Genomic DNA, 25,282 nt, shown 5'->3' with positions numbered 1-25,282 from the left:
TAGAGTTTCCTCTGCTTAGGTTGAAATAAAGCCTTATTCACTTGAGGATTACTGTAAAGATATTTTATTTTCTTAAAGTCTAGAAAAATGTATTTGTCTTGGGACCAGTGAAATAGTACAGAAAGTAAGGCTCTTGCCATGCAAGTAACAAAACACATAAAAGCAAAAACCCCAAAAAATCAACTCCTAAATGAATTAATCCAAGAACACTGAAGCATCATTTTTTTAAAGATAATAACCAAAGGCATTTATTATTATTATTGTTATTATTATTTTGAAGTAAAACAGATTTTATTTGGAGGGTCTTTTTTTTTCCTTTTTGGGTCACACCCAGTAATGCACAGGGGATATTCTTGGCTCATGCACTCAGGAATTACTCCTGGTGGTGCTCAGCGGACCATATGGGATGCTGGGAATCGAACCCGGGTCAGCCGCATGCAAGGCAAATGCCCTCCCCGCTGTGCTATCGCCAAAACCCCCTATTTGGAGGATCTTTGAAGGGAAGGACGAAGAGAAAGTGGGAGAGAGTGGAGAGTAAGAGACACAGAGTAGCACGCTCAAGAGAGAACGTGGGCTTCTCCGAGGGCGGAGAGAGCCCCTACACACATCCTAGCTTTAGGTAGGAAAGCATGAAAGTCCACATCTCAACAGGAGATGCGGGTGACACATGTGCTTGGGCACTGCTTGTACTTGGCCAGGCGGGCTCAAGCAGCACACGGACTCAGGCAGCATATGCGCCTTTTCTTATTTTTTAGAATGTCATTGGTTTCCTGTGCTTACTTAAGAAAAGCAAAATAAGTAGTTGCAGATAGTACAGCAGGTCAGGCGCTTGCAACTGACCCACGTGCCTCCCCTGAACTAAGTATTGCTGGAAGTGATGCCTGAGTGCAGAGCCAGGGAGATGCCCCAAGCACCTCTGGGAGTGGATCCCCAAACAAAAACAACAAAATGCCTTTAAGAGAAAATTTTGGAATTTGCTTTGCATTGCATAAGACTTATAAGAATAGGACATTACTGCTTCCCAAACCAAAAGCAAGAAGAGTTAAAATAACATTTTTTTTTTTTTGAGCTAGACAGAGTACAGTGGAGAAGGTGCCTGCCTTGCTCCCAGCTGACTAGGGTTCAATTCCTGGTACCACATATGTTCCCTAGAGCACTGCTAGGAGTGAGTGATCCTTGAGCACAGCCGGAATTGGTGCAAAAAAAAAAATTTTCCCCCTAGTATACTGCTTTCTCAGAAGTGATTCTTACCTCCTTTTTATCACATTGTAAGAACAGCATGTTTATTTTTGACTTTGAGTCTTCTTTTGGACTCAAATTTTATTTTGATGCCAAAATAAAAAATTTATTACAGTAATCTTTCCAAAGAATACTTAAAATTTTCAACAATATAAAATTATTCAAGATATTTCCAGCTACTGTATTGCTTTTCTAGAATTAAATAGGTTTCTTTACAATTTTTTTCCCTTTGCCTTCAGCATTTGCCAGAAGTTAAATTCTCTGATGCTGCTAATCTATTTTTACTATATAACACTCTAAACACTGTTCCCAGGTAAAGGTTAAAATGAAGAATAACGTATCTCCTGCTGACCACCACGTTTGTAATGTCACAGCTAAATTCTGGGCCATTTTCTTTTGCCATCTGTACTCAGCATGGGTAAGTTGATACTCATTTAAAAATGAGAAAGAAGCAAAACCACATTTTTCATATGACTTCTTTCCCACTAAATCCTTATCCTTGCCAATATAATTCTTCACTAGAGAATAACTTGATATAGTAGTATCATGCAACACATTTTAAAAAGTCCTTGATTTTGCAGTATTTATTTGTAGATAATCTATAATTTTTTAACTAAATTATAAAAACGTTAAAACTTACCTCATTTTTGATTCTATTTTTATTTAGCTGTTTTATTGTATTTTGCTTATGATACTCTGTTACCTCCTAATTCAAAGGCAGTTTGTATTTATGACACACAGCATGGAAGACGGAAGATAAGAAAAATGGGGAAAAATCGACCAAAATTCCTTTGCAAAGATTTTATTTTTAGAGCTGGAGAGGACAATTACAGCAGAAAGGGCATTTGCCTTGCATGCGGCCTATCCAGGTTTGATCACTTGCATCCTATATGGTCCCCGGACTCCCCCAGGAGTGATTCTTGAGTGCAGAGCCAGGAGTAACCCCTGAGCACCACCAGGTATGACCCCAAAACAAACAAAAATAGTTTATTTAAAAAAATTAAAAATAATAGTCCCACCATTGTGACCTTCACTAAAATTTTGAAGTTGTCCTTCTTTTCCCCTGTTTTTTTTTTTAGCTTTTATTTATTGATTGTATTTTATTAAATACCATGAGTTACAAGGTTGTTCATAATACAGTTTCAGGTATTCTGTGTTCCATCACCGATCCCACCACTAGTGTGACCATCCTTCCACAATGTCCTCAGTTTCCACCCCCCAAGTCTGCCCCCTTAGTAGGTACAACATAATTGACTTTGTATTTGCTTGTTACAACATACACCTTGCAGTGGTGTTTCTATGTCATTGTCTGAGGATTTGCTGAGCTGTAGGTGCTAGTTGAGCCTTCTGTGTTACTGTTTTTGCTCACTGAGTTGAGTGGGCTTCTATGCAACTTTCCCACCTACTTTGCCGTGCTCGTACTAGACTGTCAGTACTGTGGAATTCGGAGGTGTTAGGCAGTTGTGCGCTTCAGGAGCTGTGGGCCTGGAAGGGTTCAGCTTGGCAACCCTTCAAGATTAGTGATGGAGCTGTGAAGCTGGGCCATCTATATTCAGAGGATGCTGGGAGTGGGTTGGATGCTGGGCCTCTTGGAGAGCAGTGTCGCAGCCTGCTCTTGTCCCAAGAAGTCTCCAGAGATCTCAGACCAGAGACCTCCAGGTTTGGGGGCCACACTTAGAGATGCTCAGAGGTTAACTCCTGGCTCTGTACTCAGAAATTACTCCTGGCAATGCTCAGGGGACCATATGGGATGTTGGGGATTGACTCTGGGTAGGCTGTGTGCAAGTCAGGCACACAGCCTACCCAGAACTATCTCTCCAGTCCCCAAATGTGTGTGTGTGTTGGTTTGGTTTTAGTTTTGGGGTCACACCTGGTGATGCTTCGGGTTACTCCTGGCTCTGCGCTCAGGAATCACTCCTCGGTGCTCAGGGGACTGTATGAGTTGCTTTGAATCAAACCGGGTTGGATGTGTGCAAAGCAAGTGCTGTTCCCATTATTCTATTTCTCCAGGGTCCTCTCCAGCCCCCAGGTTTTAAGTTTTGATTCATAGTTTTATTTGATAAAATATTCAGGAGTGTCAAAAGTCTATTTCAAGGACAACTAGGATTTACTTGATGAGGCTTATTACTTTCAACTATAAAATTGATTGTTTCTGTAACTCTTGCTTTAGAGGTTGCTGCAAAAATAGAAGGCTACTGGAACGCCTGATATAAAATATATGGTCCTTTAATGCATTTATTTTTAAAATATATATATATATATATATATTTGACTTTGGGGCCACTCCCAGCAATGCTCAGGAATTACTCCTGGCTCTGCATTCAGGAATTACTCCTGACAGTGCTCGGGGGACCATATGGGACACTGGGGATCGAACTGGGGTTTGTCATGTGCAAGGCAAGAGCCTTACTGTACTATCACTCTGGCCCCTCTAACGCATTCTCTTGTAGAACACTATATTTAATCTAATTTACTGTATATATATGTGTGTGTGTGTGTGTGTGTGTGTATATATATATATACACATTTGGTTGCTGTGCATTGAACTGGGGCTTTGTACATGTGAGGCATGTTCTGTCTCTGACCAATATATATCCAGACAATCTATTTTAATTCATTTTCTTGGTTTGTTTTTGGGCCACCTCCAGCAGTACTCAGGGCTTCCTAGCTCTGTGCTCAGGGATCGCTCTTGGTGGGGCTTCAGGACCATGCGGGGTGTTGGGGATAGAACCCAGGTCGCCCACATGCTAGGCAAGCTCCCTGCCCACCGAACTGCCATTCTGTCTCCTAGCTAGCTTTTCTTTTTCCCATCTAGCTTATTTTTTTAAAATTGAAAACATGTTTTCTGTTTTTTTTTTTATTGATTTTAATAAATTTAAAAGATTTTCTACCGGTCTTTAGAATTTCCAACCTTTCTGTTCGGGGTGCCCAACATTTTATAGTCGACATTTTGGTCTGTCCAAACTGAGAATGAACTGTTTTTGCTCAAGTCTGGGCTAAGGACTTGGTTGAGTCAGTTGAGGTTGACAGCGTGGAAAAGCTCGGGCAGGGAATTCTGCGTGTTGTCTCATGACACGTCATCCATATAAATGGCTTGTGTTTATTGTTCATATGGCAAGCAATTGGCATGAGAACAAACACAGCTTGGGCCCCCATACCGTCCTTCTGGTCTAAATCAGCAGTTTTTAGCACCTGCCTGGGGCTTCCTCTCCTTCTGCCCTGAGCGTCACTGAGTTTGGCAGCCACAGTGACTGGGGAGAAAATGATCTGTGTCTCTGTTGGACTGGAAGGAAGGTTGTGATTCATAGCTCTGAGTTTTTTCTACGTTATTCCTGATAACAACACACATATTTGTTTTGTGGGGGAAACCACCAGTGATGTTCAGAGCTACTCCTGGCTCCTGGTGGTGCTGGGGAGCAAACCTTGGCCTCTGCGTGCAAAGCCTGCACTCCGCAACGCTCAGGGGCAGATGCAGTGCAGGGGACTTGAGCCTGGGTGCTGCGTGCAAGGCGAACATCTTAACCCTGGCCTCTGAATGGCATCCTGATTGCAGTATAGGATCACCAACATAGCAGTGAGTGATACATATTTTTAATATTGAAACTATAGGCTGTGAGCCAATTTAGGATTTCTACTAATTCAAATTGGAGGAAAATGCATGAGCAAACCTTTGGGGTTGATAGACTTAATTATTTTGAGTGGCTAATATGTGGTATGTGTTAATCTGACCAGAGGATTTTGCCTTTAGATATGAATCCATTTAGCCAGGAGTTTCTGGATTGTTCCTGCTTTGCTGAGATAGGAGTTCAGTGTCTTAAGTTTCTGATTTGGCTAAACTCTGTATTACCTTTTTTTTGCTTTGTGTGTTGTTCTTCCTTATACTCCTTACTTCCTGTCCCCAATAACATATTAAATCTTAGCTAGGAAAGGTACATTTAATTTTAGCTAGTTAGTTACTTTTTCTGAACGTATGTTCTTTGCAGGCAGAGGGAGACAGATGGATTTGAATTTTAAAGCAGTCTTTTGATATAGTAGAAGAAATAACTAGTAAAGTGATAGACGAGTTTCTAGGCAGTTTTAATTAGTCATACACAGCTGTGAGCAGGAATTGATGAGAAAGGAGATTCAGTGACATAACAACAGGCAGTTCCTCAGGGCTAGAGTGATAGTACAGCATGTAGAGTGCTTGCTTTGAGCGTGGCTGACCCAGTTCCATCCCCGGCACCCCACATGGCCCTCCAAGCCCTGCCAGGAGTGACCCCTGAGTGGAAAGCCCATAAAAAGGGCTGAGCACCGCAGGGTGTAGCTCTCAAACCAAACCAATCCTTGAACATAAAAACTGGGCAGTGTCTCGTGTTTCTTAGACGTATCTTGTGGCCCACCGTGGTTGAGTCATTTTCACTGAGTGTCAGTGGGACAATTCATGCGCATGCCAAACACAGCCAGTTACAAGCCATAGTTTAGAACTAATGTCTGGTGTTTGGTTATAAGATGTCTGGATATGACATGGTCTAATAAGTATAAATGGCATTGATTTCAGCTTTTTATATTTTGTGTTTGGAAGCTGGTGGTCTGGCCAGAGACAATGATTTAGCCAGGTATCTCAAACCAGATGTTCACTCTGTGTGTGTGTCTATGTGTGTCTTGTGTTAAATTCTCCCTTTCCCTGCGTTAATTCTGTTAATGCAAGATTGGGCTGGAGGTGGCCGTCCCACACTCTTACTTGTGGTATTCTCTTACCTGGCCATGGGTCTTGCCAAGATCAAACATCAGGCTGTGATGTTTGTACACTTGGCCCCAAGGAGCTTGCTGGGGAGGGGGGCACATTTGTAGGCTGTGGTGCCCAGGTACATTCTGGTTGTAGTGTTAGCCAGGGTTCACTGTGGCGGTCACATGGGCTCTTGGGGCTGTGGGAGTCGCAGCTGGAAATGACTTAGGATGCCCTGGAATCTCAGAGTGGAGACGCCCGCCTCAGACAGTGGAATTGCCAGGCTGTTTTGGCAGCATGTGGGCAGCAGTGAGCCTTGCACGCAGCTGACCGGGGTTCAATTCCCAGCATCCCAAATGGTCCCCTGAGAACCACCAGGAGTAATTCTTGAGTGCAGAGCCAGGAGTAACACCTATGCATTGCCGGGTGTGACCCAAAAAGCAAAAAAAAAAAAAAAAATAGTATTTTTGAGAGAATATTAAAGAATATTATTAAGTGCTTACATGCCAGGTGACTTAGTTTAGGAGAAATGATCCAAAACATACTGGTTTTTGAATAGAAGCTGAGAAGATGAAGATGAAGGAATGAATCCAAGTTTGCACCTTTGAGGAATATACAATTAAAATGCTTCTGGTTCATAATTCTTTTTCTTTTTTTTTTTTTTTGCTTTTTGGGTCACACCAGGCAATGCACAGGGGTTACTCCTGGCTTATGCACTCAGGAATTACTCCTGGCGGCACTCAGGGGACCATATGGGATGCTGGGAATCGAACCCGGGTTGGCCGCATGCAAGGCAAGCGTCCTACCCACTGTGCTATCGCTCCAGCCCCTGGTTCATAATACTTTTCATAATTCTTTTTTTTTTTTGCTTTTTGGGTCACACCCGGCAGTGCACAGGGGTTACTCCTGGCTCTGCGCTCAGGAATCACCCCTGGCGGTGCTCAGGGGACCATATGGGATGCTGGGAATCGAACCCAGGTTGGCCGCGTGCAAGGCAAACGCCCTACCCACTGTGCTATCGCTCCTGCCCCTGGTTCATAATTCTTATGTGTTAAGTTTTTATTTTGGGAGGCCACACCCAGTAGTGCTCAGGGCTTACTCCTGGCTCTGCACTCAGGAATCACTCCTGGGATGCTCGGGGATCATATGGGATGCCGGGGATCGAACTCAGGTTGATGGTGCGTGAGACAAGCACCCTATGTGCTTTACTATCACTCGGCTCCTGATTCTGTATTTTCAGTGAACATATGATTAAAGCCCCTCAATTCTGTGTACTGACAATTTTGCCAACTGGAACTTCCTGTGCCCTTGCGGGGAGATTGCACTCTCCCGCGCTGTTACATGCAGTCGTGAAGCTGCTCAACCCAGCACTTCCTCGAGAGCACCTTGTGGCCCACCGTGGCTGAGTCATTTTCACTGAGTGTCAGTGGGGCAATTCATGCGCATGCCAAACACAGCCAGTTACAAGCCATAGTTTAGAACTAATGTCTGGTGTTTGGTTGTAAGATGTCTGGAAATGACATGGTCTAATAAGTATAAATGGCATTGATTTCAGCTTTTTATATTTTGTGTTTGGAAGATGGTGTTCTGGCCAGAGACAAAGGTTTCCTAGCATGGCCTCTTGGTTCTTGGTTGTGGGTTCACCCTGTGCATTGTTGGTTGTTTGGCGGCATCTGTGGCCGCTACCCACTGCCAGTCGCAGTTTCTAGTTACTGCAAGGTACCCCCTGGGAGGTCATCTCTGTTCCTCTACTGTCCCCACCGCCATTAGGAATATCTGCTCCATGCCTTCCCTCTCCCTCGACAACCTGGTCCTTCCAGAGGCCCAGCTAACTATAGCATCACTCAAAGCTCAGCCGCACATCAACCCACACCGCTCCGAGAAAATTGATGCACTTTGGGCTATTCACACCCTCCTCCCTACTGGGAATCCTTTCATTACACAGTGATGGCGTCTTTAAAGAAACCCCTAAGCTCTTATCGACAGTGGGATAATGACCTCGCTCTGCGTTTCAGGGCTGGAGTAATAAAAAGAAGTGTACTTAAAAAATTATTAAGTATGTCCTCCTTGTTTTATTTTTGAGACACGTTCAGCAATGCTCAGGGATTACTCCTGGGTCAGCATTCAGGAATCACTCCTGGCAGTGCTTAGGGAGTCATATGGGGTGCCAGGGATTGAACTCGGGTCGGCTGTATGCAAGGCAAGCGCCCTACCCATTATCTCCTATCTCTCCAACCTCCATATACTATATATTTTTAAATGGGGGGCTAGGTGTAGTCCTTGAGCACCACTGGGTGTGGCCCACACCCCTACTCTCCCTGAAATAGTATATGCAGGTAGTATATTTTAGGTAAAACCTTTGAATGTATAAATATAGATTATATACATAATTGTAAGTGAACAGAATTGGTCTGGCTAAATGCATATATAGACTTTGTATATATGGACACATGAGTATCAGATGTTTTGTGTGCATTTTTTTTTTTTGAGGGGGTGGTTCTCCCACATGGTGCGCTGGAGGCTCAGGGACTCTCAGGATTCTGACCAACAGGCCAATGGTTCAGTGTGGGCCCGAGAATATGGTGCAAATTAGCCCTCCTGCTGAGGTTACTGGTCTCCCCAGGAACTCGGGGCCCCTAGGGCCACACCAAGCCATGCTGGGTGGAGTGGGGTAGTCTCATTGCCATACTGGTGGTGCTTAGGTTATTGCACCAACAACAGCAATGGTTTGTGTGTGTACGTGTATGTGTGTGTGTGTCGGTTCTTAAAGCATTTCCAGATTCTACTGGGGTCATAAACAACCACCCTCAGATTTTGAATCCCCATCTTACTCTCACTTTTCCCTTCCCTTCCCTTCCCTTCCCTTCCCTTCCCTTCCCTTCCCTTCCCTTCCCTTCCCTTCCCTTCCCCCCCCCTTCCCTCCTCCTTCCTTCCTTGCTTTTGTTTTCATTCTTTTTTTTTTTGGAGAGGACAGCCACATCTGTTACTCCTGGCAATGCTTGGGGCACCATATGGGGTGCCAGGCATTGAACCTTGGTCAGCTGTGTGTAAGGCAAATCCCCTCCCTTCTGTACTATTCTCTCCCGCTCTCACTTGTATTTTCTTTTTTTTTTTCTTTTTGGGTCACACCCAGTGATGCACAGGGGTTGCTCCTGGCTTTGCACTCAGGAATTACTCTTGGCGGTGCTCGGGGAACCATATGGGATGCTGGGAATTGAACCCAAGTCGGCCGCATGCAAGGCAAACGGTACTATTGCTCCAGCCCCTCACTTGTATTTTCTTGATCTAGTTAAAGGCTCTTATGTGGAAAAGGAAGAATTCTTTTCCATTCTCCAGAAGGCAGAATTATAATTAGTCCAAGTGAGAGAGGGTTACTCGGATGTACAGTGAGAACCAGATGTACACTCTAAGAGAATTATTCTTGTAATTGATGTATCTTCTCATTAATCTATCAAACATTTATGTGCCAGACACTGTGTTATACTTTCGTAATGCAAATATGAATAAGACATGGTTTCTCTCTTCCAGGGCCCACAGTTGAAAAGAAGGGACAGACTAAATAAATAACACAACACAGTGGGATGTTGCACAATCTGGAGCTTAATTTGTTTTATTTTCATATTTAAAAGCTGTCAATGGTGATTTTTCTCATGAACCATTTTGGCAAAGCTTTTCATGACTATGTCAAACTACGGTACTCTTTCCACTGAATCTGTAATTTAAGCAGTTATCAAGAGTTCATCTTTGTAGTGTGTTACCTCTTTTCTTCAAATACTCCTGATAATAAGATTTATTTTAAGGAGTGCATTTGCTACATTTTCCTCCAAATTTTATTCTATCAATTACTAAACATCAGAATATGAACTGTATTAGTTCTATAAAATTTTATATTGGTGGAAATGACTTTGTAAATGGAGACATTTTTAGATAAGTACGTGGTGCCTCAGATCAACTTTCAAAGAGACACTCGGTACAGTTCTTGTTTATTTATTTATTTATTTATTTATTTTTGCTTTTTGGGTCACCCGGCAATGCACAGGGGTTACTCCTGGTTCTGCACTCAGGAATCACTCCTGGCAGTGCTCAGGGGACTCTATGGGATGCTGGGAATCGAACCCAGGTTGGCCATGTGCAAGGCAAGCGCCCTACCCGCTGTGCTATTGCTCCAGCTCCCAGGACATCGGTTATTGAACGTGAGCCATAGGGCTGTGGGTAGGTTCCGCGGGGGAACCTCTGCCAACCAGGGATGAGGCCCCGGGGCGAGTCCCCTTCAGCCCTGCTCTGAAAGCAAACACAGGGCAAACCGCGGACGCCTTGTCCTCGTTCTGTGTAGCTGACTCTGGTGGAGGTCTGGGCCTCTGCTTCTTATCGATAAGGTTGCCAGGGCGGGCATCGCCCCCCTCCTGGTTCTGCTGGGTGGACGCTTTTGGGTTTTGCCAGGGTTCACACATCAGGTTTTGGTGTTCACACACTAGGTCACAGTGCTCACTGTGGTTTACACTCCGCTATGAAAAAAATTTTATTTTGGGGGTCACTCCTGGTCTTGTTTAGTGGGTTAGAGGTTGTTCGTGTGCAGGGCAAAGTGTCCTGCCTGCTGTGCTCTCTTTCCCACCCACCAAAGTGAACTTTCCCTCTGATCAAGGACGAGAGGGCTCTTCCTCTTTCCTTAAATAGCTTTTCCCCATTTTGAAGAAAAAAATATTAATTTTCTATGATATTTTGGTCTTTTATCTTTCTGGTCAAGAGCAGTTACTGAGGGCAGTGGTTTTCTGAGGATCTGAGGCAGATCATTCAATATTCATAAGTACCAGAATAGATCCTCCATAGCTGACTTACTCAAACTCAGAAGGTCCGATGTCTCTGCAAAGTGATTTCAGGCCATGACCTTCAAACTTTAGAATTCTACAGAACAGCAGCAGAGCGGACAGTTCTTAGTTTTCATCAGGGGCCATGGAAGTGGATAATGCTGAGTAGTCTAATGGATTTCTGAGAGCATAGGATGCTCCAGATATAGCCAAATCAATAAGCATAATAGTCACTGTGTATATTATATAATATTTGTTAATTATATCAGAACTCTTGGGATTCAAGAGACAACACAAGGGTTAAGTTAAGGGGTTAAGGCACTTGCCTTGCATGAGCAGACACTGGTTTGATCCCCAGCACTGCATGATAATAAATGCAGTCATTATTGTTTGAACCTAGTGTATCAAAAATTAACTAGAAGGGCTGGAGCGATAGCACAGCGAGTAGGGCATTTGCCTTGCACGCAGCTGACCCAGGTTCGATTCCCAGCATCCCACAGGGTCCCTGAGCAGTGCCTGAGTAATTCCTGAATGAAGAGCCCAGGAGCAATCCCTGTGCATTGCCGGGTGTGACCCAAAAAGCCAAAAAAAAAAAAAAGCCAAAAAAAAAAACCTAGAAATGTCCTAGATTTTTGTTTGATTTTGGGCACCTCTGGCAGTGCTTGGGAGACCATGTGGTACTGGAGGTTGAACCTGGGCCTCCTGAATGAAAGAATTGACCCCAGCCCTGTACTTCTTCCCTTTAATAATAGGACTTGCATTATATCATCCCTTACCCGCTGTACTATCTCTCGGCTTCATATTTTAAAATGAACTTGTTCAGATCAGTTAAGTGACATTCGTATGTGTCTACCTGTCTGAGCTGGAAATTTTTTCTAATCTTCTTTGGGGGTGGCTACACCCAGCGGTGCTCAGGGATCACTCATATGGGGCTGTTGGGGTCATACAGGATGTCTGGGATGGAACCCAAGTTGGCAAGTGCGCTGCCTGCTGTGCTATATTGCTCTGACCTCATGGAATTTGCTTTTAAACTGAACATTTTTTCAATTTAGTTTGGTGGCTTGCATGTCCAGCTAAGCAGAGTGGTTATGTAGAGGGCTTGGGTGGCTTCGGGAACACTCATTTTACTGACTGGATAGCTCTTCAGACACAGAGTTGGAGACAGAAAAAAATTTGCAGGTTTGTGAGATTGCGATTAATGAAAAATTTTAAAGCTTTTTGAATTACACCCGGCAATGTACAGGAGTTACTCCTGGCTCTGCACTCAGAAATTACTCCTGGTGGCTCTCAGGGGACCATATGGGATGCTGGGAATTGAACTTGGGTCGGTTGCATGCAAGGCAAACACTGTGCCCACTGTGCTACCGCTCCAGCCCCTAACGAATTGTTCTTTTTCAAGTCCTACAAAACTGTATTTTCTGGGGCTGGAGAGCTAGTCTGGGGCCAGGGCACTTGTTTTGCATGTGACTAATCCCAGCTCCACCTCCAGCATCACATATGGTTCCCCAAGCACTGCCAGAGCCAGAAGTAAGCCCTGAGTACTGCTGGGTGTTGCTCCAACCCCTTGTCTCCCAACAAAACACTTGAATTTTTCTACTTTTTGGTGCATTAGGTTTGTGAGAGAATGGGAACTAGGACCCTCTTTATTGTCACCTGCAATGACGGAACTTGCTTTTATTCCAAACCCTATGCCCTTGACTTTCTGGTCTGTGAGAACCAGACTCCTTTTATGCCTGGTAATCTTTTTATCTGGATGCTTCAGCATGCCAGTCTTTATAGCTGCTGTAGCTTGTTCATCTTAACCAAATTGACGAATTTGGTTAAGTCAAACATAAATTGATGAATTTGGTTAAGTTTCGTATTTTTGCATGGTAAATTTAATTTGGTTGTTTATCTTGAGAACTCAGCTTGTGTTCTTGATTGAGGATTTATTGTTCCCCCAGCCAATGAAAATCTAGAGGCTTTGTGATAATTCAGTGTTTTTTCAAGAAAATAGTGGTGCTTCATGCGTTAATATGAATGGAATACATCTGTATCACCAATGGAAATAATGAACTAACAGTATTTAGAATAGAGTGTTCTTTTTTCCTTTTTCTTTTTGCTTTGTTTCTGCATCACACCTGGCAGTGCTTAGGGCTTCCTCTTGACTCTGTGTTCAGGGATTACTCCTGGAAGCACTTGGGGGGCCATTTGGGTACCAGGATTGAGCCCGGATTGGCCACGTGCAAGGCAAATGTCCAACCCTCTGTACTGTCTCTCTGTCCCCTGTTTATTTTCCCAGCTCTGTGCTTAGTGGATTAGTGGTGCTGGGGATCAGATGAGGTCTCTTGAATGCAAAGCATGCAGTCAGCCCATTGAGCTTTTTTTTTCCAGCCCCCAATCCCGGTTTTAATAGTATCATTAGCAGCAATGCCAGATAAGAAAGAGTTTCATCAGCAATTACTTGGTTTTATAGTATGTTTTCACTTTTGGTTGCAGTTAAAATGTTTTGAGGGCTGGAGTGGTAGTACAGAAGGTAGGGTGCTTATCTTGCACACATTCAGTCCTCGGCCCCCCATACACCAGGAGTGATCTCTTAATCCAGAGTTAGGAGTAAGCCCAAGAAACACACACACGCGCGCGCACACACACACACACACACACACACACACACACACACACACCCAAAACAAAAAGTTTTGATTTGGATAATATAACACTTTAGGAGGGTTTTTTTGGCCACGCGAGTGGCGCTTAGGGCTTATTTAGGGCTCTGTGCCCAGCGGTCACTCTTGGCAATGCTCTAGGGAACATATGTGCTACCAGGAATCAAATCAGGATCAGCTGCGTGCAAAGCAAGGGCCTTAACCCTTGACTGTCTGTGTAGTCTGATTGGGGCCAATTTTAGATACAGTTGGGGACATTTGCTTCTGAAAATTTAAGGCAAAGGTGAAGGAATCGCAACTGACCTCTCTCTCGTTTCTTCCCCTAGATTTTGACATTCGAGACCAAGAACCCGACCGAGCTAGCGGAACGCTTGCGCTCCGTGTGCGGCAATCAGAGCAATGCTTACGCCCGCCTGTTGGAATACCGCCTGAATGCCTTGCGGGGACTGTGGAATGCCCAGCGCCAGCTGGCCTTGGAAGAGCAGCATGAACGGGAGAGTTCGGGCGACGAGGAAACGCTCGCGCTGCTCAAGCGGCAGGGCTTGCTGCAGCAGCCCGAGCAAGCGCCCTTCACCTCGAGGATGGGGCTCCTGCTGGTCTTCCCCCTCATTCAGTCCCAGAGTCGAACAGACCCCTCTCTCTGTAACATAACTGCTGAGGTGCTATTGAACTGCCTTCGCGACTGCCAGCCTTTGAGCTTGACCAAGGAGCCCGCGGACTGTCTCAACGGAATCGAAACGCTGCTATGCTCCTGGCTCGAGGAGACTTCGGACACGGGCCGACACATCCCCCATAAGCAAAAAGAAAACGCTGCTGCGGCCCTGGTGGCGTTGGCCTGTGCCAGGTAAGGGAAAAACAACGTCCGACCAGGTCACCTTGTACGTGCTTCTCCCTGGCCTGGGCGAGTGAGTGAAAGGGCAAGCCTATTTGCTGGGAGATCTCACAGCCGGAAGTCCCTCTTTGTTTCCACTATTGAATTTCAGTCTTGACAGCGCAAAAGATGCTGCCACCAAAACTTGGCACCAGGAGTCTGCGCCCGAACCCTGGGTCTAGTCTTTTGATTTCTGTTAGCCTCTGATAACAGCTTAACGGCTTCCAGGACAGAATCTGCTCTTGCTGTTATCAGGTCGCCATTAGATGATAAGAATTTTGTGTAAGGTAGTTAGTGGAGGATGCTTTATCTCTACTTTTCCTGGCATACTGGTTAAAAATGTGTAGAACTTAAGAAATTTTTTTTCACGTTGATCCATAAAGACAACATCCGTATTAGTGGGTTTTCACTCACCTGCTCTCAGTGTTGTGGACTTGGTCTCAAATTGCATTTCTGGACCCTGATGCTGATGTCCATCGATTTAGTCGAAAGTGCTCTCTGGACAGGGCAGGACATAATAGTGTACTGTCCTTTGTGTGCTAGTCGATCTCTTGACTGACTCACTGTCAGCTGGAGACATTTGCAGGAGAAGATTTCTACATCCTGCCTAGTAACCCGTGTGATCACTGGAAACTGTTGGCTAGAATAATGGCTGATGACCCCTGCTTTTGTCTCAGCGTGTTGTCTAGACATCAATGAGACCTGTGGGCTGAAGGCTCTAATTGATGTCTGGAAGTATTTCCTTCGATGGTGTCTTTAATTTATTTTTGGTTTTGGGGCCTTGGTGGTCCTTGTGAGCCATTCCTGAGTGCTCGGGAGGGTCACTCCTGCTGCCCAGGAGACTGTAAGGTGAGGGGGATTGAAATTGGGCCTCCTGCATGCAAAACATGTGCTCAGGCCTTTGGGCTATATTTCTTGCCCCATTGACTTTTTTTTTTTTTAATAGCAAAGCATATGTGGGAAAATTCTTGTGGACTATAAAGTCATTAGCTTGCAGGCTTTTTCCTTTGCTTTTTATGATTACAATCTGATCTTTAAATAGTTGACTCAACTTATTTTTTGTTTATTTAGATTTTTGGGTCACACCCAATGATGCTCAGGGGTTGCTCCTGGCTCTGCAGTCAGGAATTACTTCTGGCAGTGCTCAGAGAATCATATGGGATGCTGGGGATTGAACCTGGGTCGGCTGGGTGTAAGGCAAACACCCTACCCACTGTACTATTGCTCCGACCCCAAACTCAACTTATTTTTAGGGAAAAATGACACTTCTATTTTTTTTGGGGGGGGGAGTCATACCCAGAGATGCTCAGGGGTTACTCCTGGCTCTGTAGTCAGGGATTACTCCTGGCAGTGCACAGGGGGGCCATATGGGATGCCGGAGATTGAACCTGGGTTGGCCACGTGCAAGGCAAATGCCCTTCTTGCTGTACTATCACTGTGGTCCCAAAATGGCACCATTTTTTGTTTTGTTTTGTTTTGGGTCGACACCTGACTATGCTTTGGACATGCTCCTGCCACTGAGCTCAGGAATCACTCCTGGCGGGCTTGGGGCAGCCCCATGGGGTGCCAGGGATTGAACCTGGGTCTGCCACATGTAGGGCAAATGCCCTACCCTCTGTGCTATCTCTCTGGCTCCACCACCAGTTTTTAATCATCATTTTCTTTGCTCTGAGCAAACTGTCATACCTATTTTCAGGTGCTTGGAGATCAGTTGATTGTGAAAATTCTAACATGAACTTAATTCTGGCTATAATGTGTGGTACTAATATAAGTTTGCCTGTAAAGGCTTTGCGTATAATTAATTTTTGTGTGTGCAGAAGATACTTTAATGACCTACCTAGATTTGTTATTAATGCGGGGCTAAAACAGTAATACTGATGCAAAAACTATAGCGCTGTAGCACTGTCCTTTCGTTGTTCATTGATTTGCTCGAGCGAGCCTAGTAGCGTCTCCTTTGTGAGACTTGTTGTTACTGTTTTTGGCATATCAAATATGCCACGGTAGCTTGCCAGGCTCTGCCGTGCAGGCGAGATACTCTTGGTAGCTTGCCAGGCTCTCCAAGAGGGGCAGAGGAATCGAACCTGGGTTGTCACGTGTAAGGCAAACGCCCTAACTGCTGTGCTATCGCTCCAGCCCTGCAAAAACTATTTTTAGAAATTTGTTTGGAATTTTTTGTTTGTTTGTTTTGATTTGGACCACACCCAGCAGTGTTCAGGCTCTGTGCACAGGGATTGCTCCTGGCGGGCTCAGGGGGCCACATGGGGTGCCAGGAATCAAACCCGGGTTGACCATGTGCAAAGCAAGCACCCTACCTGCAGTCCTGTTGCTTCTGCCCCTTAAGTTGTATTGGCTTAAGACAGGTTTGGAATGGTGAGGATGATCAAGCATGCGTGTGACTGTCCCCCTGGCCGTCCCGTCCTGTTCCCCCTCCCCTCCCCCCATCATTCAAACAACAGCATGACCAACAATAATGAAGAGAGGAGGACAGGGAGGGGGTTAACAGTAATAATCAATTCTTTAGTTTTAAGCATTTTAGATATTGAACATTAACTCACTTTTTTTATTTGTCTAAATTGAGTCTGCATTGCAGATATTTATTAAAATCACTTTATATACTTGATGTCCTAAATTTCTAAATTCAGGTCCTAAAATCAGCAGAAATGTTGGAATGGATGTTTTAGTTTTCTTCTCTAGGGTGTTTTTTTAAGATGGTCTCTACATGTTGTGAACATAATCACCCTAATTAGGATTTTGTTTACCACAGAAGTTGTAAGCTATTGAGGTTTATAGTATCCCTTTAACTAAAGTTATAAGGCAGTTATTATCGAACTTCTGAAACTGATGTTTTCAAGGCAGGACAACTTTTTTCCTGAATTCTCATGAAGGTATACATTCATTCATTCATTCAGCTGACATTTATTGTCCAACTCTAGTGTGCCAGGAACCTTGCTAGGTTTATCATAGTTTCTGGTCTCTTACCTTACAGTTAAAGGGACTCTAGGTTGTACATTTTGCAAATGATTGTTGCTTTTCTAGGCAATTGAATATATAGTGGTGAACAAAATAGCAAAGTTTACATGAGTCGGAAAGGCAGACAACATATAAGTAGCTTCGGAGAGAGATGTACCAAAAGAAAAACCAGGATTCCTTGAGGGAGGAGCTTTGCTACAGTACTCAGGACTGCCAAGTCCCCAAGTGGGGTTTCTTGGGGGCCATGAGGGCCACACCCAGCAGTGTTGGGCATGAGAAGGGGGCACTGACGTGCTGCGGATTGAACCCAGGGCCTTGCATATGCTTCCAGCCCTCTGAGCGCTCTGCTGACCCCCAGGAGACTCTGAAAGAGAATCACTAAGTGGAGGTGGGGGCTGGTATTAGCAAGATGCCAAGCGAAGGCCTGACTGAGAAGGTGGTGTTGGAGCCGATGACAAGCCCAGAGGGGATAGCACCCAGGGCTGTGATGTTGATGTTCACTCCCTGGGGTATCTAGAGACAACAAAAGGAGCAGGACAGGGGGCCGGAGCAATAGTCCAGTGGGTAGGGCATTTGCCTTGCACGCAGCCAACCTGGGTTCGATCCCCAGCATCCCATATGGTCTCCCAAGTACCGCCAGGAGTAATTCCTGAGTGCAGAGCCAGGAGTAACCCTGAACATCGCTGACCCAAAAACAAAAACCAAACCAAAACAGACGAAAAAAAGAAGGATCAGGCAGTGTCGCAGGAGAGACCTGGGGGAGGAAGGTGACCTGGCCCAGAGCAGATAGGGTCTTCGGTGGGGGCTTCTGAGCCATGGACGGAGACTTGGCTCTGCTTCCACAACCTGAACCAGCCCGCCAGGTAAGGATACTTTGTCGCTGGTGTTTTTGAACTTCCCGGTGAGCTCTTGTTCCTTTACTTTACTGTACTTATTGTTCCTTAATTTTACTGGACTTCCTGTACCCCAGGGAGGTGTCTCTGTTCTCCAGATGGAGAAGCAAAAACCCAGAGGAATCCGGAGGTCGGGCGGAGACAGATGCCGACGGGCAGGGCTGACTCTAGAGCCTGTTTCTGAGTCCTGGGACTTTTAGGCCCTCCCTGTCAGGGCTGGCCTCCCCAACACTGTTCAGTGGCTCCGAGTCTTTGAATCCCAGAGGCAGTGAAAGGGGCAATTAAGAGGAGAATTCTAGGCTTTTGGTCCAATGTTAGGTATTCAGTTTCTTTGGGGGTTCAGGCATATGATACCCTGCAATTAGAGCCTTGGCTTCAGGAATAAGGCAGCAATCCGAAGTCAGCCCATCTGATATAGGCGGCCATTTAGGGCAGGAAATGTTAGTGTGGTGATTTATACTTGGGATCAGGCCAGGTAAGCCTTGTGCATCTTAAAAGCACCTTCTTTTAGATCCTGCTGACCGTATTATAGGCTTCCCAGAGCCTTGAGCCTTGGACACCGAGAGGAAAGTGATGGTGAGCTCTGCGAGAGTTGCTGTCACCACTCAGCTGGGCCAGGCCGTGCCTCTCGGCACAGTGTTAATTTTTTTTTTCTTTTTGGGTCACACCAGGCGATGCACAGGGGTTCCTCCTGGCTCTGCACTCAAGAATTACTCCTGGCGGTGCTTGAGAGCCATATGGGATGCCGGGGATCAAACCCGGGTCCACCACGTGCAAGGCAAACGCCCTACCTGCTTTACTATACCACCCTCGCAAAGTGTTAATTATTGACAACGGGTTTTTCACTCATTTCATATGCTGAGATTTGGAGAGATGTTATGCAAAATGGACAAACTTCAAGTCATTCAAAACATTAAGCCTAAATTTTACATATTACTTGGTTCTGTGAAATCTCTCCTCTAGACTAGAGAATTGAGGGTGGAAACAGCGCCCCATTCTCCAAGCATAATTAACTGCACATGCTTTGTGCATGAGCCTTATATATATATATATATATATATTTCTTTTTGGGTCACACCTGGCGATGCACAGGGGTTCCTCCTGGCTCTGCACTCAGGAATCACTCCTGGCAGTACTCAGGGTACCATATGGAATGCTGGTAATCGAACTCGGGTTTGCCGTGCGCAAGGCTAACACCCTACCCGCTGTACTGTCGCTCTAGCCCCGAGCCTCATGTTTTGAACTTTTGTATTAGGGGAAATTTATTAATGTTTGCCGATGTGATGATGCATCATAATTGGCGTGTCATCATCACTCCTGTAGTAATGAGCCACTCTTGCTGTGAGCCATTGGTTGTGGTTCATCATCAAACACATTTTTCACAATGCATCACCTGATTAACAGAGGCAGACAGACCCCTTTTGGAACCTTCCCATGTGGCTTATTATTATTTTGGAGGCCATATCCAATAGTGGTTGGGGATACCCCTTACTCTCTGCTTGGGGGTCAGTCCTGGTAGGAGATAAATCCTGCGTGTGGGATGCCGGATTGAGGCCCCATGTAGTTTATAGCATTAACAGCTTGAATCATGTAACTTCCAGTTTTGACAACTATTTCTTTTCATTTGTAGGGGCTCTTTGAAAACTTTTGTCCACACTGTTCATCTGTTACAGAAACAGACTGACCTCGGATCTCTGCCTGTCGCCGATGTGCTCTATAGGTAAGCTGTCACGCTGTCCTCCTTCATACAGGCACAGTCATACATAAAAAGTTTTAATAAGGAGATTGCTGAACTTTTAATCATTCATATTTTAAAATAACTATAACCATCTTTTTAAAAATATATATTTTTATTAGTGAAACACCATGAGGTACAGTTGTAGGCTTACAAACTCTCGTGCTTGGGTTTCAGTTACACAGTGATCGAGTATCCACCCCTTCACCAGTGCCCATTCTCCACCACCAGTGAACCCAGTAGCCCTCCCACCACCCCCACCCCGCCCCACCTGTGTGGCAGGGCATTCCCTTTTGCTCTCTCTTTTCTTTAAGGTGTTGTGGTTTACAATAGAGGTATTGAGTAGCCATTGTGTTCGGTCTATAGTCTACTTTCAACACACATCTTGCTTCTCCAAACACCCTTTACTTGGTATTTATTCCCTTCTCTATCTGAGCTGCCTTTTATCCCAGCATCTGCTGCTGGCTTCCAAGCCATGGAGCAGACCTCCTGGTACTTATCTCAACTATTCTTGGGTGTTCATCTCCCATTCTGCATAACCATCTTTTTCAATAAGAATTTTGCTTTTGAAAAAGGGAATGCCCTGCCACAGAGGCAGGGTGGGGGGGATGGGGTAGTGGGGTGGGAGGGCTACTGGGATCATTGGTGGTGAAGAATGGGCATTGGTGGAGGGATGGGTACTTGAGCATTGTATAACTGAAACTCAAGCACGAAAGTTTATAAGTCTACAACTGTACCTCATGGTGTTTCATTAACCAAAAAAAAAAAAAAAGAAGAATTTTGCCTTTGAAAGGGATTCTAGAATGTGCTCGTTTTCTTGTTTTTTTTTTGGGGGGGTGAGGGGGTGAATAAGCTCAGAGCTTATTCCTGACTCTGATCTTAGGGGTCACTCCTGACAGGTTAGGGGGATCATATGGGGTGCCGGGGACTGAACTCAGGTTGACTGCATGCAAGACAAATGCCCTAACTGTTATTGCTCTCGTCCCTAGAATATATAATTTTTCATTCTTTTATTCTTGTGTGTGTGTGTGTGTGTGTGTGTGTGTTTTGCTTTTTGGGCCACACCCGGCGATGCTCAGGGGTTCCTCCTGGCTCTGCACTCAGGAATTACTCCTGGTGGTGCTCGGGGACCATATGGGATGCTGGGAATCGAACCCGGGTCGGCCGTGTGCAAGGCAAATGCCCTACCCTCTGTGCTATCTCTCCAGCCCCCTATTGTGTGTTTTGTTTTGTTATTATTTCATTCTGTTTGGGGGCCCACACCCAGCCTTGGTCAGGAATCACTCCTGGCAGCGCTCAGGGGACCATAGGTAGTGCCGTGGATCACAGGACAAGGCCCTTAACCCCTGTACTAGCTCTCTTGTGCTTTTGGGAAGATTTAAAAATACAGCAGCTTAGGATGAAGTCATATATTGCAGATTTAAAGATAAAGGTTAAAGGAATAAAGAAGAAAGTGAACTTGTCTTTTCCGTTCTCAGGCTCTTGCTGTTGGAGGGGGGCCCAGGATCCCCCTCGTGTCTGTTGGGTGGCAAACACATAGTATCCTGGGGGTACGAAGACATGCTGCCCGCACCAGATAGCAACACTGGCTCCAGCTCTGAAAACAAAGGTAATCTCGGGGTTTTTTGTTCTGTGATTGAAATTAAGATATGAAAGGAAGCTTTTAAACCATTGTGGCAGATGTTTTAGATAGAACTGCATGGCCTTTAATTAAGAGCTCAAGAGTCCTGTACAGTGTGCCCATTGTCTGCTTTATCAGTGGAAGTGTAAAACTGATACTCGGTAAGAAAATAAATAGGTTTTACTATGGCAAAGAAAAGGTATCTTCCAAGGAGGTGTGGGTTACTTATATAGCTCCTGGGTATTTGAGTTGGGCAGGGGAGCCTTAAATTGAAGGTTTCACCCCAATTTTATTTTATTAAAGCAGTGTTACTCCTCGTTGGGTTTTTGACATACAGTGTTCCATCACCAGTCCTGCCACCAGTGTTCCCAGAATCTCTCTCCTAACCCCACCACCTCAGCCCCAGCTTGCCATCATTTTTTTTTTCAGGGGGGTGGGTCACACCGGCGATGCACAGGGGTTACTCCTGGCTCTGCATTCAAGAATTACTCCTGGTGGTGCTCGGGGGACCATATGGGAAGCTGGGAATCGAACCCTGGTCGCCCTCCCCGCTGTGCTTTTGCTCCAGCCCCAGCTTGCCATCTTGATAGACACCTTTTAAATTTGGTTATTAAAGTTTGGCTCTCCTGATTTCAGTGTTGATGGCTCTGTCGTTTGCATGTTGAGTTCTGTCATTCCTTTTGTTTTGTTTTTGTTTGTTTGTTTTGGGGCTACACTAGCAGCGCTCAGGGGTTATTCCTGACTCTGAACTCACAGATCACTCCTAGCAGTACTCAGGGGTCTATATGGGATGCTGGGATCAAACCCGGGTCGGCTGCTTGCAAGGCAAACGCCCTACCCCGATGTACTATCGCTCACTCCAGCCCCTCTGTCAATCCTTAACACCACCGATGTACTTGAACCTCCTTGACCCTTGTTCCCAGTGCTTCTCATCTGTTTCTCCTCCCTTTCCTCTTCACTATTTCTTTTCTTCTCCCTATACTCTGGAGCCAAGGGTGATCTAGGGGGGATCTCCTTTAAACCACTGCCTTTCTTCATTCGCTTATAAGTGAATGATCTTATGTTTATTTGCCTTTCTTTTGGTTTACTTCATTTAACATGATATCTTCCAGTTCCATCCATGTTGCAGCAAATTGCATGTTTCCATCATTCCTTCAAGCTGTGTAGTGTCCCATTATGTCTACATACCACATTTTCATGGTCCACTGATCAGTTTGTTGTTGGACATCAAGGTTGATTCTGTTTTTCTTTTTTTCTTTTTTGGTCACACCCGGCGATGCACAGGGGTTGCTCCTGGCTCTGCACTCAGGAATTACTCCTGGCGGTGCTCGGGGGACCATATGGGATGCTGGGAATTGAACCCGGGTTGGCCGCGTGCAAGGCAAACGCCCTACCAGCTGTGCTATCGCTCTAGCCCCCTCTAGGTTGATTCTAAATCTTAGCAGCATAGCAGGTCTTGCTGCCTGATATTATTTATTTGAGTAATTTGCTGTGTAATCAACGAACTACCTTTTTCTCCTAAAAGAAAAAATATTAGAAATGTTCAAGGCAGCATAAAAATTGTTAAGCATTTCCTTTAAGCAAGGTGTTCCCTGGATTCACGTGTGTAATTTTTCAGTTTGCTCCTCCTTTCCCCTTGCCCGTGCTGTTGACACAGTCATGACGATGGGGCTGTGCATGTGCCCAGCTCTGGTGCTGACACTTTAGCTGTGGTGCTTGTGGGGGGCTGTGGCCTGGGTGCGGGGTGCTCTGTGAGATATGCACTCCCTCAGATGCACATGAACTCACTGGCGTTTACACTCTAAGTTGAGTCCCACAGTTCTGTTTGCAGTGCTCACTGGGAGTTGTCCCTTTTTTGGTGCTACTCATACCTATCTGACTGTGGCGTGGCCAGGCCATCACAGGCACCTGAGCCGCCAGGGTCGTGCCCATGGGAAGACCAGGAATTGGACCTCGGGACTGTCTGCTTGCCAGGGAGTGTTCTCAGGAGCTGCACTCTTGTTCCAGGCCCTGGTTGAAATTTTTTTGTATAGTTTCATAGTGGGCTGGAGCGATAGCACAGCGGTAGGGTGTTTGCCTTGCACGCAGCCAGCATGGCCGACTCGAGTTCGATTCCTCTGCCCCTCTTGGAGAGCCCGGCAAGCTACCGAGAGTATCTCGCCCGCACCCACGGCAGAGCCTGGCAAACTACCCTTGACTTGAGGTATTTATGCCAAACACAGTAACAACAAGTGTCATAATGTGGGCCTGCTCAGCAAATCAATGAACAGTGCTACAGTGCTACATTTTTCATACATTTTATGTCAGTTTGTTCTGTGGTCTCACAGCAACAGTGGCAGCTTCCCTTATCGACCCCACTTAGCTGGTCACCAGTGAGTTAGGCCCTTCCATTACATCCTCATGCTTGGGCCAGAGTGGTAGCACAGCAGGGAGGGCATTTACCTTGCAGGCAGCCAACCCAGGTTCCATCCCGGGCATCCCGTATGGGTCCCCAACACCGCCAGGAGTCATTCTTGAATGCAGAGCCAGGAGTAACTACCCCTGAGCATCACTGGGTGTGACCCCAAAAAGAAAAAAAAAAATCGACATGCTTCCGAGCGCTGTGGCATGATAGGCCTGGGCTGGGGGGCTCCCGTGGCGGTCTTCTCACTTGCTCCCACACACGAAGCTGCAGCTTTCCAGGGTCCAGCTCGCTCTTGGGATCGGTGCTTGTTATGATCATACTATGAAGAGTTACATAATAGATAAGAAAGTCTCTAAAACCTGAGACATTATTTTCATTGGAAAAATCATGTGTTGGGGCCAGAGTGATACTACAGTGGGTGGGCTGACTGGGTTTGAACCCTGGCACCATTTTTTTAAAATTTTTCTTTTTGGGTCACACCCGGTGATGCTCAGGGGTTCCTCCTGGCTCTGTACTCAGGAATTACTCCTGGCGGTGCTCAGGGGACCATATGGGATGCTGGGGACCGAACCTGTGTCGGCTTCGTGCAAGGGAAATGCCCTACCTGCTGTGCTATTTCTCCAGCCCCGAGCCCTGGCACCTTTCATTGGTTCCCTGTGTGCAGAGCCAGGAGTAGGCCCACAGGACCACCAGGTGTGGTCCAGAAACCAAAAAGGGGGGGAAAAAAGAGGAAGAAAGGAAAAATAAGATTTTAGATAGACTCAAGCTGAATCTCTCAGAAGGTGTTGAGTTGGGGCTGGAGTGATAGCACAGCGGGTAGGGCGTTTGCCTTGCAAGCGGCCAACCCGGGTTCGATTCCCAGTATCCCATACGGTCCCCCGAGCACCGCCAGGAGTAATTCCTGAGTGCATGAGCCAGGAATAACCCCTGTGCATCACCGGGTGTGACCGAAAAAGCAAAAAAAAAAAAAAGTGTGAGTTAAGTCTGGGCTCCAGAGCTTCGTTTCAAACCCTTGGTGGGGACCCAGCCTTGGGAAGCTCAAAGGGCATGGAATACAGGGAAAACAGGCCACCCCTGGCTCTATCAGAGTCTGCATCTCCCGTGGGCAGACGTGTGAGAGATGCTGGCAGGACTTTGGGATTGATTTTATTACCTTTACTGACACAACTAGGTCAACAGGTAAAACCAAAACTCTGCAACACCCAATAAATTGCTAAATTTGAGTCTCAAATGTATGTCTTCATACAAAAAAAACCCCAATTTTCTTTTTTACTTCATTTTTTTTCTCTTGGAGTAATTTCTCAAAACTAAGTCATTTGCATTTCTCCCATTGTCCCTTTGCATTGTTTATAGGTAGATTATTAAGATTTAAAAATATATATAATTTACTG

General features: G+C 45.6%; 1 protein-coding gene across 7 annotated transcripts in view; it reads left to right on the top strand.

The window, feature by feature from the left end:
• HECTD4 (HECT domain E3 ubiquitin protein ligase 4) overlaps window positions 1-25,282 on the top strand; it is a 157,077-nt gene that overhangs the window by 20,638 nt on the left and 111,157 nt on the right. For all 7 annotated transcript variants that reach the window (XM_056107122.1, XM_056107118.1, XM_056107121.1 and 4 more), the window contains exons 2-4: window positions 13,724-14,241; window positions 19,762-19,851; window positions 21,345-21,475. In XM_056107122.1, coding sequence (XP_055963097.1) covers window positions 13,724-14,241; window positions 19,762-19,851; window positions 21,345-21,475 — 739 coding nt within the window. The remainder of the gene's footprint in view (window positions 1-13,723; window positions 14,242-19,761; window positions 19,852-21,344; window positions 21,476-25,282) is intronic.

The sequence above is a fragment of the Sorex fumeus genome, unplaced genomic scaffold, assembly GCF_029834395.1.
Source record: "Sorex fumeus unplaced genomic scaffold, SorFum_2.1 ptg000155l, whole genome shotgun sequence".
NCBI lineage: Eukaryota > Metazoa > Chordata > Mammalia > Eulipotyphla > Soricidae > Sorex > Sorex fumeus.
The sequence above is the reverse complement of the archived record's forward strand: the minus strand, read 5'-3'. Positions and strand labels throughout refer to the sequence as shown.